General features: G+C 41.3%; 2 protein-coding genes across 10 annotated transcripts in view; one reads left to right on the top strand and one right to left on the bottom strand.

Annotated features, from left to right (window-relative positions):
- ITPR1 (inositol 1,4,5-trisphosphate receptor type 1) overlaps window positions 1–14,379 on the top strand; it is a 328,509-nt gene extending 314,130 nt beyond the window's left edge. For all 9 annotated transcript variants that reach the window (XM_086697546.1, XM_086697550.1, XM_086697547.1 and 6 more), the window contains 2 exons: window positions 5,706–5,867; window positions 13,058–14,379. In XM_086697546.1, coding sequence (XP_086553672.1) covers window positions 5,706–5,867; window positions 13,058–13,144 — 249 coding nt within the window. In that variant the 3' untranslated portion in view covers window positions 13,145–14,379. The remainder of the gene's footprint in view (window positions 1–5,705; window positions 5,868–13,057) is intronic.
- The window catches only part of LOC147583490 (uncharacterized), a 39,705-nt gene that overhangs the window by 1,090 nt on the left and 20,660 nt on the right, over window positions 1–17,955 (bottom strand). The window contains exons 4-6 of the mRNA XM_086682404.1: window positions 17,804–17,896; window positions 14,513–15,443; window positions 171–1,975 (exon numbers count right to left, since the gene is read on the bottom strand). The gene's annotated coding sequence lies outside the window, so the exon portion shown is untranslated. The remainder of the gene's footprint in view (window positions 1–170; window positions 1,976–14,512; window positions 15,444–17,803; window positions 17,897–17,955) is intronic.

The raw sequence follows: 17,955 nt of genomic DNA, 5'->3' as shown, positions 1-17,955 counted from the left end.
ACAATCCAACTTCCTCTCCTCCTCCTCTCTGTCTCTGTGTCTCTCACTCACACACACCCTCCCTCTTTCCAGTCAAGGACATTTCAAGAGGTCAGTACCGCCCCCGTGTCTAAAACTTCAATGTTTGCCTTTGCAGGGACTTTTCCAACTTTACCTAGAAAAGAACTAACCAGAACTTTAGCACTTGTGGTCAGCGTGCTTCCGGCTGTGGCTTCAGTCAGTTTGTCTGCTCTGACAGAGGAAGCACTTGCTGTGACGGGAACTGCACGGGCTGGATTGTAGAAGGACCGGGGCAGACAGTGCCTAATGACATTGGTATGTGAGATGCCAGCAGCAAGGAAAGCGAGGGAAGCACGGAGGGATGTCTCAGACCCAGAGTGACAGAGGCTGCTGACAGACGCTCAGTGAACCAACAGCCTCCCCCAGCCCCACCTTCCTGCGTGTGCATGCGCACGCGCGCGCACGCACACACACACACACACACACACACACACACACACACACACACACACTGAATTCATGTATAAACAAAATGCTGCAGTTGAAGATGATTTTCTTTAAAAATGCAGAAGCCAGGACACTGAGACATATTTCTGATCTTCACTACAGATAAAGGTAGCATTCTGCAAACACTTTGAGACCTTCAGACTCTGACTAGCTGGAGAGCCCTGCGTGACAGCTTCACTGAAGTCCTGTAGCACGCAAGCAAGCGTGGCATTTTGTATGAAGGTGTGAGCTCAATACAAAGTAACTGGATTCAGGTGTGCTTTTGGCCCCTCCACTAGTTATTGGGGTAGCCTCAACATTTTCCATCAGAGATTCAGATCGTCTACAGAGGGGGAGCGTGTCCAAGAGCAACCTCACCCTGCATCCCAGCATATCCTCCTGTGCTGGGCACCCAAGCAAATGGAAGTTGAGAGAATAGTTTGGCTAGAATTGCTAATTAATTTTAGCCACTAGGTACTCCTTGGTAATTTGAGATTTGACTTAACAGCTCAGGGAAATGTTTTAATTAAATTCCTGGCAATACCTAGAACCTCAGAATTGGGGATTTACGTACATCAGTGCAGAAAAGCTAATAATACATGCCATCCAGAGTACCTGAATTTCTGCAGTTGACCTTGTTTCCTCTGGTTTAGGATTTTAGTGGGATTCCCCCACGTTAGACTTCATTGTTAGATAGTAGAGTTGGAAGAAGGCATCGAGGGAGAGCCTGTAAGGTGGTAGGTAACCAGTCACTATCTAGACCAGGAAATCCTTGTCCTAGCTCTACAATGAAGGATTCTCCTGAGATGCAGAATGAAGGTTTATCCCTGGGATCAGGGCACATGGCCCAAAGTGGCCTTAGGCAGCAAATATGACACTTTAAAATCTTAGATTTTATTTTCAAATTGTGATTTAATTTCATGTTATGTCGCAGGGCATATTTTGAGTTCAATATAAAAGTCTTTTCCATAATTCATCATTGAATGATATGGACATTCTAAGAAAGATGCATTCTTTTCTGTGGCTTTATGTACTCCTTGGGAAAGGCCTTCATGCTCCAGGGTTACCGGTATCTCATGTACAGAAGCACAAATAGAGCAAAAACAAAGAGGATCTGAGTCCATCATCTTCTTCACTGTGGAGACGAGTTGCACAGATGCCAGTAGCAGCCATCCTGATACTGGTCGGCCCCATTCACTTGATCAGCAGGTTCTCATTAGGTGCTCACAGCTGTGGAGTCCCTCACAAGTGAAGAACCATGCCCTAAGACCTGCTACATGACTGCACGCTGTGCACTACAGCACCTTGGGGGCAGGGACCTGTCTGGCTTCAGACCCTCAGCACTCAGCCCTATGCCAGGCACAGAAGTTACACATGTTTCAGTAAACAGTTGTTAGGTGAAGTTTGTGCCTCTTGCATTTGTTCAAAGACTTCTCTAAAATCCTTCTGTGGGAGTCCAGGAATCAAATCTGCCAAAGACGGTGGGAACCTACAATGGAAAATTTCTTTTAATCTGTAGTCATTTGGTCACTTGCTGTTGGAATACAGCAAAGAAACTGTTGCTTAAACTTTAATCTGTGTGCGGACTCTTGCATCGATTTTCTGTATTCTTTGGAAGACTTCATTAATGTGTGTTGGAAATGTGTGTTGTCTATTCTGTGGGTGGCTTGCTAAGCAAATGAACATAGGAAAGATTTGCAAGTCAGACTTGTGATGCACACTCTAACCAGTTTACACAGTTGAACATTCATTTGCAGGTCAGTAGTGAAGTAGCTACAGGTGAGTTCTGCCACCTGCTAAAGTAGTGTGTGCATGTCCCTCTCCCCGCATCTGGGCAGGCAGGCTCACAGGGGCTCCAGGTCACCTCTTTGCTTCTCCTTCCCTTGGCCACCCCCGACCCAGGCCCTCTTTTTCCGTGCCCCGAGTTACTCCTGTTACGTGCATTGGTCTGTCCTACACCTCGATCACGTATTCTGCAGTCTGAGCTGCCCCCACTTCCATCCAAACTGGTTTCCTCCCTGGGCCAGCTCCACTTTGTTGAGAATGCCCTCATGTTTGCGTTTAGTTCGGCCAAGCACTGACCCTTCAGGTCCCTGCCTTCGCCCAAGAGAATTCCAACCAGTCATCATCACTGCTGGTCAGTTCTGACTTTGGCCCTACTCTCTGCCACTCATTTGACAGAGCATAGCCTGCTTTATCCCATTCTTCTTTTGTAATGTGTATGTCCACGCTCATTAAATAGCAAGTGCTGTGATGGCAGAAAGCCTATCTCATACTCAGGTATGAAAGCCATTTCCACTTTAACGAGGTCCAGGAGGCGGTGACCATGTATATGTGGCTCACTGCTCTACCCTCAGCACCATGCACATAAGTGACCACTCAATATAGGTTGAATATGTTGTTTTTAAAATATGTCCTTCCAGGGAACTAAAATAATGCTTTAACTTTTTATTTTAATCCAAAGAACTAGCAAATATTTCACCTCAAAATACACTAAATATTAGCAGTATACAGTTCATCAACACCAGATAATTTTCAGGGTCCCCTTTGAAATACAGGGAATTTGTTAGGTCCCTTGCTCCCAAGGACAAGTTACTTTCTCTTTCAGGGCTCAGCTTGCTGCATTATAGACACAGCAATGGCATTAGTGATCTCTGAACTCCTTGGCATGACATTCTGTCATGTCCCAATGGACGGTGTGTCCAGTATGCACCTCTGAGTCTTACAGTGTAAGCAGAACATTGGATCTTTCCTCTTCAGCTTGTTCTCCTGGGAGGAGATCAGTGTGTGAAAATTTATAGCAGTCACTGTGGGTCTGTGGGGCGTCTCATAGCTGGGCCGGCCTTGTGCGTGTGTGATCTTACTGCGTTAGTGATTTGGGCTCACAGTTTCATCAACCCAGCCCACACCTTCTCCTCCCTCCACAGGCTCGTTCACCCTAGTGGCAGTAAGTAAGCAACAGCCACTGCGCCCTATGTGTGCCCTTTTCTGCACACTTAGGTTCATTCCTCATGTAGAGTTGGACACTGAACATGGGATGTTTCTTCAGTACGAAGGTGTGCTGTGTCTGAAAGACACCAGAGCAGTGAATATAATCAGTGACAGGTTACCTTAGCTGCCTTTCAGTGGCAATGCCAAGCTTAAATGTTTTCACATATCTGTTCTCGTCTTTGCTCTAGACACACACAGAAAACTGATTACAGACATAGAAACAGCTCAGATTTTTAGGCTGGTCATCTTTGGAATATTTTATGGAATGGTCTTTTTGCCCATAACACTGTGGGGGGAGACTGATGAAGATGAACACAGGTTGATGTTGTTGCATGTGAGTGACGTGCTGATCACAGGGTGTTTGGTACAGTAAGGTAGAGATCATTTTCTCCTCAGCAATCTTTCTCAGCCACTGAGGCTCACCACTAAAGCATTTGCTATGAGGGCCCATGCAGGCAACAGAGAGGGTCTATCGTTCCTCCCTTCCACAAGTATTTATCAAGTGTCTACGATGTTTTGGTCACCATACTAAGGTAGTTCCTGCACTCATGATGCTGAAGGGCTAGTGAGTTCCTACTTACCAGACTCCCCAGATGTTTAACCAAACATTTTCAAAGACATGTGATGCCATGTTACCAGTGTGGTATGCCTTCTTTGTAATATTTTTCAACTCGTTCTTACTTGACTTCAGTATTGCTAGGTTGTCTTGGTTGCTGTTTGATACTTAGACATGTCTCATGGAATTTTGTCTAAGTACGCTGATGCCTTCTGTATGTGCCAGAGGTTGGCAAACTCCAGCCTATGGGCCAAACCCAGTCTGCTGCCACCAACACTCGCAAATAAAGTTTTATTGGAACAGCTATACTCATTTATTTATGTATTGCCTATGGCTGTTTTCGGGCTACAACAGCAGAGTAACTGTGACAGAGACCATATGGTCCACAGAGCCAAAGATATTTACTATCAGAAAATACTATACAGAAAAATTCTGCTGACCTCTGGTGTATACAAAGCAGCAATAACAAATTGTGTGCGTGTGTGTGTGTGTGTGTGTGTTGGTAGGGGGTGAGGGGATGGCAAGGTTTGTGTTAGAATGTCAAGTAAAATTTATCTTGATAAGTACAAAATGGTCCCAGTTAGAAATGACACCAGATAGTTATGGAACTGAGTCAATTTTCTCACCCCTTATCTTGTGCTGATTAAGCTTTTACTATTCATTCCTGCCTCTCTGTACAGAACTTATCTATGATGCATACTTTTTAGGAGAAAGGCCTATGTGGGCAGAAGGAAGAGAGGTGGGGGGAGGAGGAGTCTTGGCCCATTTGTTAACCAGCAGTGAGAAAAACTGTTTTCAGGTGTAAGCTGTAGATGTCAAAAGAAAGGATGGAGATGGACGGGAGAGGAGACTGAATGGGCCTTTCTTATACCAACTAATGGCACCTGTCAATGACGTCAAGCTGGGAGGAAAAGGAAACAAGAATAGAAGAGTAATTTCCCTAAGCTCACAGGGGAACTGAACAAGAAGCCCCTTCCCCATTTTCGGCCTCCTGACAATTCCCTACCAAGCAAATGTGCTCATACGCATATCCGGTAAATGCCAGAACACTTGGGATCTCAAAATTCATTCCACTTTCAGAGTGTTTGCAAATCATTTTCCAAGTATAATGCTTTTAAAAATACACGGCACAGTGTGAGGTATCTAGAGCAGTCACATTCATAGAGACGGCAAACAGAATGGTGGTTGGCAGGGGTGAGAGAGTTAGTGTTTAATGGGGCTGGAGATTCACATGGGGAAGATGAAATTCCCGAAGTGTAGAGGGTGACGACGGTTACACAACACTGTGAATGCACTTAATGCCATTGAACTGTACAGACAGAAGTGACTTAAATGGAAATTTTTATGTTCTATGTATTTTACCACAGTTTTAAAACCCACCACTCGTTAGCCAGGTCACGCAGTGGCTACACTCCTATTTACAGATTAGGGAAGCTGTTCAGAAACCTACCTTCTTCCCTGCATTTAGTTCTAAAGGGACTGCTAAGAACTGAGGATTCAATGATAATCAATTAAAAAGGTATTAACTGAATGGTGTTGTAACATGCACAGCACATTAGTCCTGGAACAGAGAACCTAATGAAAGACAGCCCAGAGACAAGACGGCGTGGTAGCATCGCCTTTCTCGTCTGTACTCTTGGAAATGACTTTTTTTTTTTAATGTGGATTCTAGGAAAGAAACCTTGACTGGTTCCCCAGGATGAGAGCCATGTCCCTGGTCAGCAGTGACTCTGAAGGGGAGCAGAATGAGCTGAGGAACCTGCAGGAGAAGCTGGAGTCCACCATGAAGCTTGTCACTAACCTTTCCGGCCAGCTGTCAGAATTAAAGGATCAGGTAAAGAAAAGAAACCCCAGGGGCGCCTGGGTGGCGCAGTCGGTTAAGCATCCGACTTCAGCCAGGTCACGATCTCGCGGTCCGTGAGTTCGAGCCCCGCGTCGGGCTCTGGGCTGATGGCGCAGAGCCTGGAGCCTGTTTCCGATTCTGTGTCTCCCTCTCTCTCTGCCCCTCCCCTGTTCATGCTCTCTCTCTGTCCCAAAAATAAATAAACGTTGAAAAAAAAAAAAAAAAAATTTAAGAAAAGAAACCCCATCTACCCGCAAACACACATGCGCGTGCGTGCACACACACACACACCCCACTCACTACCAGACACACCAGATTTGACGAGGCGAAGTCAGTAGTGCTCAGGTTAAAGTGCTGACGTTTCCACCATCTGGATGTAGAAGAGGGATCTGGGCCACGGAGAAGAAACTCACCTGGTCTCCCCATTTCCTTTCCACACCCCTTCACTGCCCTTTCTCAGGATGAGCCCCTGACACTGTTTTCAGTGCTGCTAGTGCAAGGTTTTAACGTGAAAAACAAAACCAGAAAATGGGAAAATGCAAACGACTTCAGGGAAGTGCTGTACAGAAAACATAACCTGCAAAGCCATACTCTTCTTACTTCACTTACTGACAGACTAAAAGCTGTTTCTAGTTTTGCTTTCTAGTCTTCAAATCTATCAACTCTTCACCCAAGATATTTAGATTCAGCATGCTGGGATAAACCATAGTCGTGGTAGAGCTCCTTCTGGTTCCTTTTTTGGCCAAGTCCTTATTGAGTGACTACCACAGTGCAGGCATTATGCCAGGTGCTAAGGATAAAACCACAGACAATATGGACCCATCCCTGCTCCCTACAGAGCTTAATACAGAAGCACTACTCCATCGTGCTCCCCATCCATCCATAAGGTAAACACTGGTCCCTTTAAGGAAGTGGGAGGAGGGGGAGATTTGTTCCAAAGCCTGTGTGCTTTGTTCCTCCTTCTGACCCCCTTAAAATGAACACTCACACTGTTATCCAGTGGTTATCCACTGATGGGCTGCAGCTGTGGGTCAGCGACTTGCACCTGGGTGGTGAGCAGGTGCTGTGCTGAAGCTGACTGGGATAATCCAGTACAGACGTGTGAACAGGTCAGCATCCTGTAAGGGTTTTTTAAAGCTTTTTAATCAACTCCACGGACAAGATGATAAATTTTGCACAGCAGTAGTGATCAGGCAAGGCTGCCCTGGAGCCAAGTTGCAAGATCTACCCACAGGTGATTTTCAGCCCTTAGGCACACAACCAGTGAACAGCCCGTCTGAAATAAACTCTTCTTGGACTTGGCTTGCAGAGAACTTTTAACAATTCTACTTGGAAATGTATTTCTTTTCCAACTAAATTATTCCGAACTATGCCCCCAGACACCATTTGTCCTCAAAGTTCTTTTCTTTGGCCTGTATTAAGATGTGAATAAAAAAGACAAATGGCCACAGAAAGGCTTGGTTGTGAAGGCTGACTCTAGCGCTGAGCGTGGTAGCCACCTAAAATGAATAACCTAGAGGAGTAAAACTATGAAGATCTAACTCGACTCCCTTGCTTCCTATGTCACAAGCTTTCTCCCCATCCTGGGACACACTTGACAAATAGTGCAGAGAACCACACTGGCTGTGGCAAACGTGCTCCTCTGCTCCTGTTTGCCCCCCTCAAGAGTGAGGCGAACTTGTTAACACATCCAGCAGTGCTTGCTTTAGTTCCTGTCCCCCTTTTGCGAGACCTGTGGCTGCGAGAACCTTAGTTAAATCAACTGTTGTAAATAAAAACCTTAGAGAAATCAATCTAATACACTTAAATAAAGGAACTGTCGAGCTCCTGTCACAGGTGTGGGGTGGGCCGAGGAATTAGCAGGAGGTGTCGGAGGTGAAGGAGGGCACCCAGGACCATGGCTGTCCTGTCACCTCTCCCCTCCTTGTACGCAGGAGGGTACTGAGGCACACAGGAGGCTCGTAGGAGGCCTCTCTGGCTCTCTAGGACAGTGCCAAGCCTGGACCTCGTGATCCTCCCGTCTGGGTTTGATTTTTGTATGTCACATATATTTTTGTTTTCATTTGTTTTGTCACTGTACCCTGTCTGCCTTTCAGGTTGTTTAGATTCTTACTCTTTAAAAAAAAAAAAAAAAAAGCCTTTAAAGTTTCAGAAACTGCATCACACACTTAAACTTCTTGGCGTTGCCATTTCACACAGCTGTGCATAGCAGAAACTTGGCATGTTTAAAAGCTGAGGTAGGATTGTTTCTATTAAACCTACATTTTAGCTTAAACAAGATATGTGAAACTTGATTGCATATGGACTCGGGTTCATTAAGCAACATTAAAGCCAGTATGGTTTAAACTGCTTGGTTTTGGCCCTTTTTATATTTTCTGTTTTAAAGTTGGCAGTTGGACCCACCCCTCGGAGAGCCCTTCCCCTGTGAATGAATATAAACTGTTTTTTCTTGGAAGACATTATAACCTAAAAAGAGGTATGAGGAAACCAGTAATGTATTCTCCAGTTCCTTTACGAGCATTGATCTGCTTAGGTTTTAAAAAGGTGCCCAGGAAAAATTCAGCACAGCTACTTTTATTGGGGAAATGTGTTTCTTTCAAAAGGAGTTAGTCAGCATTTTCTTTTGATTATGTAACTTGTAACAAACCTTTAAGCCATTTAAGAATCAACTTTAGAAATTTTGAATTTTATTAAATTTGGTGAAATAGTCAAAGATTTCTTAAATTGTTCTGCATAAAAAATCATGCAGAGATGTTAGAGTGGTTGGTTCTTAAATGGCAATTGTAAGAATTCCTGCCCTCTGAGGGAAGCAATTTTTTTGAATTAAAAAATAAAAGCCAACGAATGATTAATGAGCAAGAAACTCTGTGATAGATAACTTTTCAAAATGGCTATGAAAGAATACCATTCACTGGTAAAAGTGCTGGAAAACACAAAAATTGCTTCATCACTGAGATATTTTTTTCGATCTTCTGGTCCAAAAAGCGGCATAATGGAGCAATGATAGTTTAAATGTGAATGTCTTTGGTTTTAATCTATACTGCTGTTGACCTCTTTGGTGATTTTTTTTTCTTAAAATACCAATTTGAGGAGAAAAAGTTCTTGTGAAGGATAGAAGTGAAAACCTGGTTGGCCGTGTCACTTATCCTACTCTTGCCAAGAGCGGTTGATTAGAATTGCTATTCTAAGTATTACTTTAATGATGCGTCTCATTTTGAAGCTTCCCTCCCAAGAGGTTCTGAATACTAAATGTGATTCTCTTACATTCTTATTCCAAGGAGGAGAACTGATGTAAGAGGCTTCTTTTTTTTTTTTTTTTTTTTTTTGGCATGTTTTCTTCATAATGCAAAAGAGCAAGTATCGAGAGAAGGCTTCACTTTGTTGAAAATGCGACTGGCTTCATATGGGACAATGACCCTTATTTGTTGTTATTAGGAATACAAAAAGTGCTTGAAAACTCAGATCACATTAGCATGTTACCGTGTTTGGCACTTTTCATGCCAGAGGGTTATCTGGTGAATATTAATTGCTTAAGGAAGGGAAAATAACAAAAGATGAGTATAACTGCCTACATTTAGAAAATGGAATATTAAAGTTTACGGAGTGCCTCTGTTCCTTACACTGTTCTGGAACCACGAAAGCAACTGCCCTCTAGGGGGTCCTATAATCTAGCAAGACAGACAAAGAAATAGACTGGACAGTATGATACCACGTAAAAAGTGGAATGACCCACCCAAGACATGAATACAGCTTGAGGGAGCACAGACAAGTGCCATTGAGTCCTGTCTGAGGCTCAGAGTAAGGAAGGACTTGAGCCTCCAGATTCTCCTGTCTTACCAGTAGGCGACTTTTGTGCTAACAGAGGAACGTAGTCGGGGTCCTCCTGGGAAAGGAAGCAGCATGAGCAAAGGCATGAAGGCGCATGGCATGCTCCAGGAATGGCACTATGTTCTGATTAATTCAGTTCATTCTTTGGAACACCATTTAGGAAATAGAATTGCGAGGTGGCACCCTAGGTTCTGGGGTTAGAAAGATGCATACAACCTGTTCTCTTCCTACACCTAACAGTGTAGAGTGGGAAACAAGATGCATCTGAGACTTGCGTTGCGTTTTTTTTTGTTTGTTTGTTTGTTTGTTTTTTACTCGGTGTTTTAGGCTCATTGTTAGAAGCATGGCTGATTTTAGAGTTTCCTGGCTATTTAGACTCTGAGTATCCGAGACCTTGACAGGTCCAAGACAGGAAAGCAGTTTTTCGGACTCAGGAGATGTGTTAGAAACCAGATCGTGGCATCCACGTGCTGTTGGTGAGCAGTCAGTCCCTTGCCAGCCTTCTGTTGTTGAGGCCAGTTAGTGTTTTCAGGAAAGATCTTTCCGATGTTTGGCTGCATCTGATTTGTAAAACTGCAATATTCTTTGCCTCTTGTTTAGACTGAGTCAAAAGAAGGAATGCTAAAATTCAAGCTAGTTTTTATATTCATATAGATATGAAGAAGGCGGCTCTTTCAAATGTTTATCCTCCGCTAAATGGGAATCTTCAGAATTTTAAACATATCTATCACAATGAGTTCACGCTATCCCAAATAGATTTTTCAGTATTCACATTGTGTATATGGTTACCTTAGGTCAGAATCTGATGGATATTTTTATTGAGTCAGTTTTGCTTCAAATATCCAGAGAGGATACTCCAAGAATAAGAATGTTTCACTTTGGTCATTACTTCCATTTGCTTTGATAAAGGTAACAACAACAGACAATATGCTTTAAAGATTATTATACACACACACATGAAGAGTTTATGTGTGAATTATGTAGGTAGGTAGGTAGAACTGAGCTCATAAAGCCAAAAGTTATGTGAGAATATGCACTAATGGGCCAGGGAAACTTAACTGGCTAGCAGTGTTGAGCTTGGTTTTTTACAGGCCAGATTGACACCTTTGTTTTGTTTCTTTATCGTCGTCATTGGATTATGCCCACTGTCACAGGGGCTAAATCCTTTAGCAGTTGCCCTCTTCTCATTTATTAGTCACTTAAAGGATATTCTATTTAAAAGGCCATGGTTGATCAAAACAGAATTCAGATAAATTTGTGTGCCTACTGTGTACTCAACTGTAGAGAATCTTATCCAGGATCTTAAGCTTCTTTGAGAAAAATGATGATATATGGACCCAAAATAATTTTTTGGGATGTTCAAGAATATGAAAATACACCTAAAGTGATCTTTGGCCACTTTCCGAGATAACCAGTGGAAAGTTCTTCTGAAGCATCAGTGTGGTCCCAGACCAGCAACATAACCGTCACTTGTTACTTGTCAGAAGTGCAGATTCATGGGTCCTACCCTAGGCCTACTGAATCAGAAACTCTGTTTGTGGGCCCTTTGATCTGTGTCTTAACAAACCTTCTGTGTGATTCTGGCTCCTGCCAAAGTTAAAGAACCAATATTCTACAGAAACAGAAAACAAAATTAGATAGGTATATACTAGGTACTTGAAATTACCAGGAATAGGACTGCCTGAGTAAATAATTTGGCCACTAACCTACAACCAATAGGGAGTTTTAAGGTTTAAGAGGGAGGGTGGGCCATGTGATCATTATCTTAGGAAGGCAAACCTAGAAAGTTAGAATAGGACCAGCAATGAGGTGTCAAGTGATAGTTGTAGACAGAAGTGGGAAGGGTGGTGTGCCCATCAGCTGAAGACTCGTCTGTTACAGGAAATACAGTTGTAGAGGCTTTTATATTTAAGAGCATGACTGAATAACCAACAGATTGAAAAGTTAAGAAAAGCTGATTTAACCCACAGGTATGAACACATATGCAAACATCTCAAATGCAAGTAATTTATAGAAAAATTACAGAAAAAGTTGTAATAGCCAACTTTCACGGTTGAAAGGCCTCAGTAACTTTAAGCAAATATTTAAATAAAGTAGCCATCAATAGGGCTTGCGGCCACCAAGATTCCTAAATCCATTAGAATGCAATAGATTGTTAACATTGGATTCTCTCTGTGGGTTAACTGCCAAGGGGAAGGAATGGGAGAGTCAAAGTGTGTGTGTGTGTGTGCGTGTGTGTGTGTGTGTGTGTGTCCCCTTCCCTTGGGGGAGAGGGGGAGGATCTAAGGGATCATACTGTGAAGTATCAGACAGTAAGATTATTGCATTACTGATTATATTGTAATCTAATTGTGAATTTATCCCATGTGTCAAAATCAGGTTCTCTTTCCTCAGCTGAATCTGTGTAGTGGAATATATAACACTTAAAAGATTTGTCATTCATCTAGAGAAACTTTAGAGGCTAGCTGGAATATCCTAGTTCAATTCTTTATAAAAAGCTACTTTTTGCAAATACTCCTTGTAAATGCCCAGTATCAAATCCAGAGCCAGGACGTGCCGGGTTAAGAAAAATGTTAATGCAGAGAACTAAATGTGCCCTAAAATACCTGGAACAGAGCTAGCTGCCCATCAATATGAGACGTGATTTAGTTCAGCAGCCAAATGAATAGTCACAACCTCTTGTTTGGCGTTTTGAAAGCACTTTTTCATTTGACCCGTGTCAGGAAAGGTCTCTCCTGACCTTAAGCAGTCCTGGGTCTGTGGGTGGCAAAGAGTAGACCCCAATGAGTGCCAGAGCACTGTTTATGGCATTTAGTCACTCTGAATCTCAGTGAGATGTGAGGACATTCTTCATCTTCCAAAGTGAACTATATAGTTTTTTTCTCTCAAACCAGGTTTACTCTGGCATCATTGAGTAATGGAATCAGGAACCCCTGAAACTCATGGATCTAATCCTGCCAAACCTAGAATTCTCAACACACTGCTTCTCTTGATAGTTTGGTGTGCTGACACCACCATACAAAGCCACCAGTTTCCAATGAACCTTTCAATCATTTGGAAATGGATTTGATAAACAATCAAGAATCCTGTGCTTTTACCGTTTTTTGTTTCCTTATGAACAAATAGCAATAGTTCTGAATGCCACATTGCATGACTAGGTCACAGAATTCCCCATTCTGCCTAGGAAGATGTCCCTTTTGAAGTTCTGTGTGTTTGATTTAGTGACGGTACACTATTTGTAGAAAGTGGGTTTCAGTATAAACCATAACCACAGAGGTAAATCTATGGTTCAGTATATGATCTGACGTACAGGAAGTGTCTGGGTCTAATGATGAAACTTTTTAACTTTCCAGATGACAGAACAAAGGAAGCAGAAACAAAGAATTGGTCTTCTAGGACATCCTCCTCATATGAATGTCAACCCACAGCAACCAGCATAAGCAAATGAAATTAAGGAATCTTATTTACCTTTTTTAATGATCATTAGTGTGGGTATGGCTAATTAGTTCTGGTTCACCCACAAAGATTACAGTAATGCTTAGTACATTTGTAAATAATCAGTTTTATACTGTATGTATATGATTGCTACTCTAAAGGTTTGGATATATGTATTGTAATTAGAATTGTTGGCATGATGAAATTTCATTTGTGCCAAAAATATTAAAAATGCCTTTTTTGGAAGGACTAAAGAAAGCACCTGATTTGCACTTGAACCAGATTATAGATTTAAACTATATGACATGTATTTTGTATTTAAAACTAGAATAGCCAGTATTTATGTTTTTTATAAAACTGTGCAATACGAATTATGCAATCACAATAAATTTGTAACTCCTGAGTGTCCTAAAGGGAGTGCACATCTTTGAAGCTGGTGTGTTAATACTATGTAATAAATGGTTAAATATCAAATGATGCTGCTGCCAAAATCATATTAATAGTGAGTTTCAGGCCCCTGGGCATTTTGTACCATGTAATTATCCTGTGGTGATACTGTTTCTCGTTGCTCGTGGCATTAGTGCCTCTGTCTCATAGTGACAGTGCTCCAAGTCAGCATTCATTTTGAGAAAAGCAACTTTAGTTTCAAAGATAATTTTAAGCTTCTGAACTGATCATTTAAACTATTTCTTTAAATAAGAGAGCTAAATTAGAAGCTCAGACTTTAGCTTGTGAAGTTAATGAGTTTAAAAGGAACTTTTGATGCAACGTTTGGAAAAAATGCACACTGCTGGCCAATCAATGTCATCTCCTAGGTGAATTTTGGTGTTACATTATAAAGAAATGAATAATTGATGGTGTCTAGATTATCTAGTCCAAACAGTAGATTTTCTTCTTCATCTGAACCAACATGCTATAGTAGCTAAGAAGTATTAAAGTATATACATCCATATAAAGAGGAAATATCATCTATCCCATTAGAACTCCTAGTTGAACACTGACATGTTATTCTTGTGAAAGAGCCACGTTTTGGTTTTATTTCCTTGTCACATGATTTCTTTCCTTGATGGATGAAAAGTATGAAAGGAAACTTTTATATCTGTCGCCTAGTTTTGTACATGGATCTCATTTTACAAGAGAATCTCTCTGCAAAAAGTTTAAAAATGTACTGAAAGCAGAGTTCTGAAATGAGTCAAGTTTGTAAATGCATATATAAAAATAAATATTTAATGATGCAGAATACAGTGGCAGACTGGTGGCTTTCATTTTGGCATTTCTTTGTGTCTTAACAGCTATTCCAATTACATATTTTCTTTGGGACCAATTTAAAGTACAACTGGTTTGGTCACCAGATTAATTCAGAAGATGCTTACCTGATTAGTGAGAACTCTGAGGAGATCTACTTGAACCAACAGTGAGGAGCGCTTAATACGAGGTTCATTCATTCTTCTAGATGAGTGACGGCCAACCAGGCTGTCAGGAGCACCATGGCACACAGTGGTAAAGTCAGGAGTGTGCTCCGCTGAGGCCCCTGACTCCTGAGCTTTCCTGGGCGTGGGGGAGCAGGGGGCTTTAACTTGCTGTCTGCAGTACAAAGTTGCCGCACGCTTCCATTCATGTCCAGTGGTTGGAGTCCTTCAGCAAGACAATCAGATGTTTCACAAAACTAATTCATCTCTCCTAAGGTGGTAAAACTTGTTCCCTCCTCAAAGCAGTGCCTGCCTGGGTTGCTCTTTTAACACAGATTCTCTCTATGCTTTGGTAAATAAGAATAATTACCACCCATTGTTGGCAACTAGGTCAGGATTAAAGTCCAGTGAAATGACTAGTTTCATAACCAATGCTTCCACTCGATAAATTTGATTAAAAAACAAGTGAATAATTTTCCAGTCAGTGCAGTGTATCTCCACAAAATTTTTCCATAAAAAGGCAGGCCCAAGATAGACGCACACCTGAATCCGTAAACCAAACAGCAGTCTGTGCTGAACCCCCCACCACGTGCACTGCAGCCAGCAAGGACTTGCTCTTCCTTGGGATTCTCTTTGATCTGTCATGCTGCCCAGCACAACGTGACAGTGTGTGTGGTTTGTCTTCCTGGTCCCATCCAGTTCATCGGAAAGTTCTGCATTGACACGTCCACGTTGCAGATTTTACAGGTTTGTCGTGTTTCGTCTGAATCCTGTCACTTAAGATATAAATCTTCATTCATTGTGCCAGCTTCAGCAGAAAATAAATGGAATTGGAATGCCACTCCACCCTCTATGTGGTAGATCCTACCCTTGGAGTTTGGGCGTGAACACAAAGCTAGTATAATTGAAACATAAAATCTGAAGTTAAAACTTATATGGCCTTTGATGTGTAATTGTGATTTCACCTTTCTCCAGATGTTGCTTTTTCAACACTTCCATTTCAATGATGGAGGTCCAAGTCACCTTCAAAGTTGTCTGGTGTTATCAGGCTGAGTAACAAATGTGGTAATACAGTGCTAATACACAAAAAAGTCTTTTTGGCCTTCAATGTAAAAGTCTGCTATAGCCCCAATCCAAATTTCAAGATTTTGCCAATTTTCTTAAACCATTTGTTAAGTCAAAGGGTCTGAGAAATTCCATTACACTTTTCTAACATTTACAGTATCTTGACCTTTGCTGCTTCTGTATATAAAACCGTGGTGATAAACCTTCTTTCCCCCCACCCCCTACAAATGAAGATTCTACTCTTTGCTGGATCCTAAAGCTTTAAATGATATTCCATCCCATAAAATTTTTCTTAGAACTCTGTTCTAGTCACCCCACACACATACAAAATGCAACTTCTTTTATTTCATTCTTTACAAATTTCATTCAACTTAACTGGTTTGTTTCCAAGTTCATGATCCTTATTCATTGTTCTTCACTCAGCCAGTTTTTTTATTTGGTTGTACTTTCTGAAAATGGATTCCTTGAGTTGGGTCTTATAAAAACTGTTCTTTCGTCCTGTTTAAATATTTCCTAACATAAATTATAAAACAAGCATGCTTTATTTCTGGAAGCTAACCAACAGTCTATGCAGTGAGGCAAACTAAACAAAGCTTTACTTATGTGCTGGTGGGAAATCATCAAGATCTTCACAGTAAACTAAGGAATTAACCTGTTAAAAACTCAATTTTAGATTTTTCTGTCCTCCTGAGCATGACAATGTATTAATGAGAAATAGCCTGAAAGTTTCTGACAGTTATTTTAAGGCTGACTTCTGGGCTGCACTGATGGAAATTTACTCCTTCAAAACTACTACATACAAAAGGGGCAGAACTACGTGCTTCTAAAAGTAGAGCTGGGTTTTGCTAAAATAATGTTTTTACAGATTCTAAAAAATATGTGCTTGATAGAAGATGTAAATTTTATGGCAATAAAAGTCATCTTTACATAACACAGGATGTAACAAAGGACTCCTGAGACAATATGTTGTATCCACCAAAGCACACAGCAAGAGTGATACTTTAATTATAAAGACAGGAAACTGAAACTTAGAGGGGTGCCTGGCTGGCTCAAGCAGTAGAGCATGCGACTCAATCTCAGGGTCGTGAGTTCAAGCCCCATGTTGGGTACAGAGATTATTTTCAAAAAAAAGAAAGAAAAAGAAATGGAGACTTAGGTAAAGTAATTGGCCTAAGGACTCAGCTCCAGAATAAACAAAGATCTCCTGACTTAGGCAAACACACAAAGTGCTCTTCCCACTTGCTACCTGTCTTCCAGAATTGGGCTGCAGTATCTCATCAGAGATCAGTTCCCCTAACAGTTCTCCTTCCACAGAGAGTTCTTAGGGAGAATTGCATTTTGTCCTACAGTGCAAATTGATTTGCTTTTCTTTTCAAATCTTTTTTACAAGGGGATCTACAAGTTAGAAAATATTGAATATGAATACTGTGTCAACACTGTAAACTGTGGCAAAGACAAGAAGCTTCTAAAATCTCTCTTACAACTATAGGTCTCATGTAAATACCTCTTACTCAACTGCATTTTTCAAAAGGAGAATCTGTTCTCTCAATGAAGGTAGCTTCCTCCAAGTGAAAATACTCAGATATAGACTGGCATCCTATCTTACCACAGAAGCAGGTGTTTATTAGCAAACCCTTCTTTGCTCTTGTTCAGTATACTGATAATTTGCTAACAATCAACTAGAATGTTGGAAAACCCCCATCAAGATTTCAATTTTACAGAAAGTACCCAAAATTCCACCAGTTTTGCATCACAAAGTAGTGGTTAAAGTAGAGTTTTGAGTAAAATGCCATGTGTGTGGTTTTTGTGGGTGGTTGCAGCTCAAAACGACTATTAGGCCTCATCAGTTACCTACTGGGGAGAGCTATGATGGCAACTATAAATCAAGACCATTATGATCATAACATTCTTCCTTCTTTGGTATTATATATCACATTAGCAATTCCTGCAACCTAAAGGCAATTCAGAACCCTAACTAGCCTTCTAGTCTGGACCCCAAAACCTGCCAAAATAAAATACAAAGGCAGATTCCTGGTGAGTTTTGACATTTGTCAACTCCAACAATGCTTATGGAATATAAATTCTCCAGGCGCTGGCATTTTAAACCCATTTCGTAAAACAAATCTCTAGCTTACTGGGGCACTACATTAAAAAAAAAAAAAAAAAAAAAGACAAGGAAGAAAAACTTACCAAAGGAGAAACTTAAAATACTTTAAGGTCATGACAAACCAGTGTGAAAGAGAATCCTAACACCTAGAAGTGAAACTGCATCATCCACCCAGCCTGGAAAGAAAAAAGAAAGCTAAAAACCACTACAGAATAAGAATGCAGAGTTTGAGAAA

Source organism: Puma concolor, chromosome A2, assembly GCF_028749965.1.
Source record: "Puma concolor isolate L17-30 chromosome A2, mPumCon1.1.hap2, whole genome shotgun sequence".
Classification (NCBI taxonomy): Eukaryota; Metazoa; Chordata; class Mammalia; order Carnivora; family Felidae; genus Puma; species Puma concolor.
This window is presented reverse-complemented; position numbering and strand designations above follow the sequence as displayed.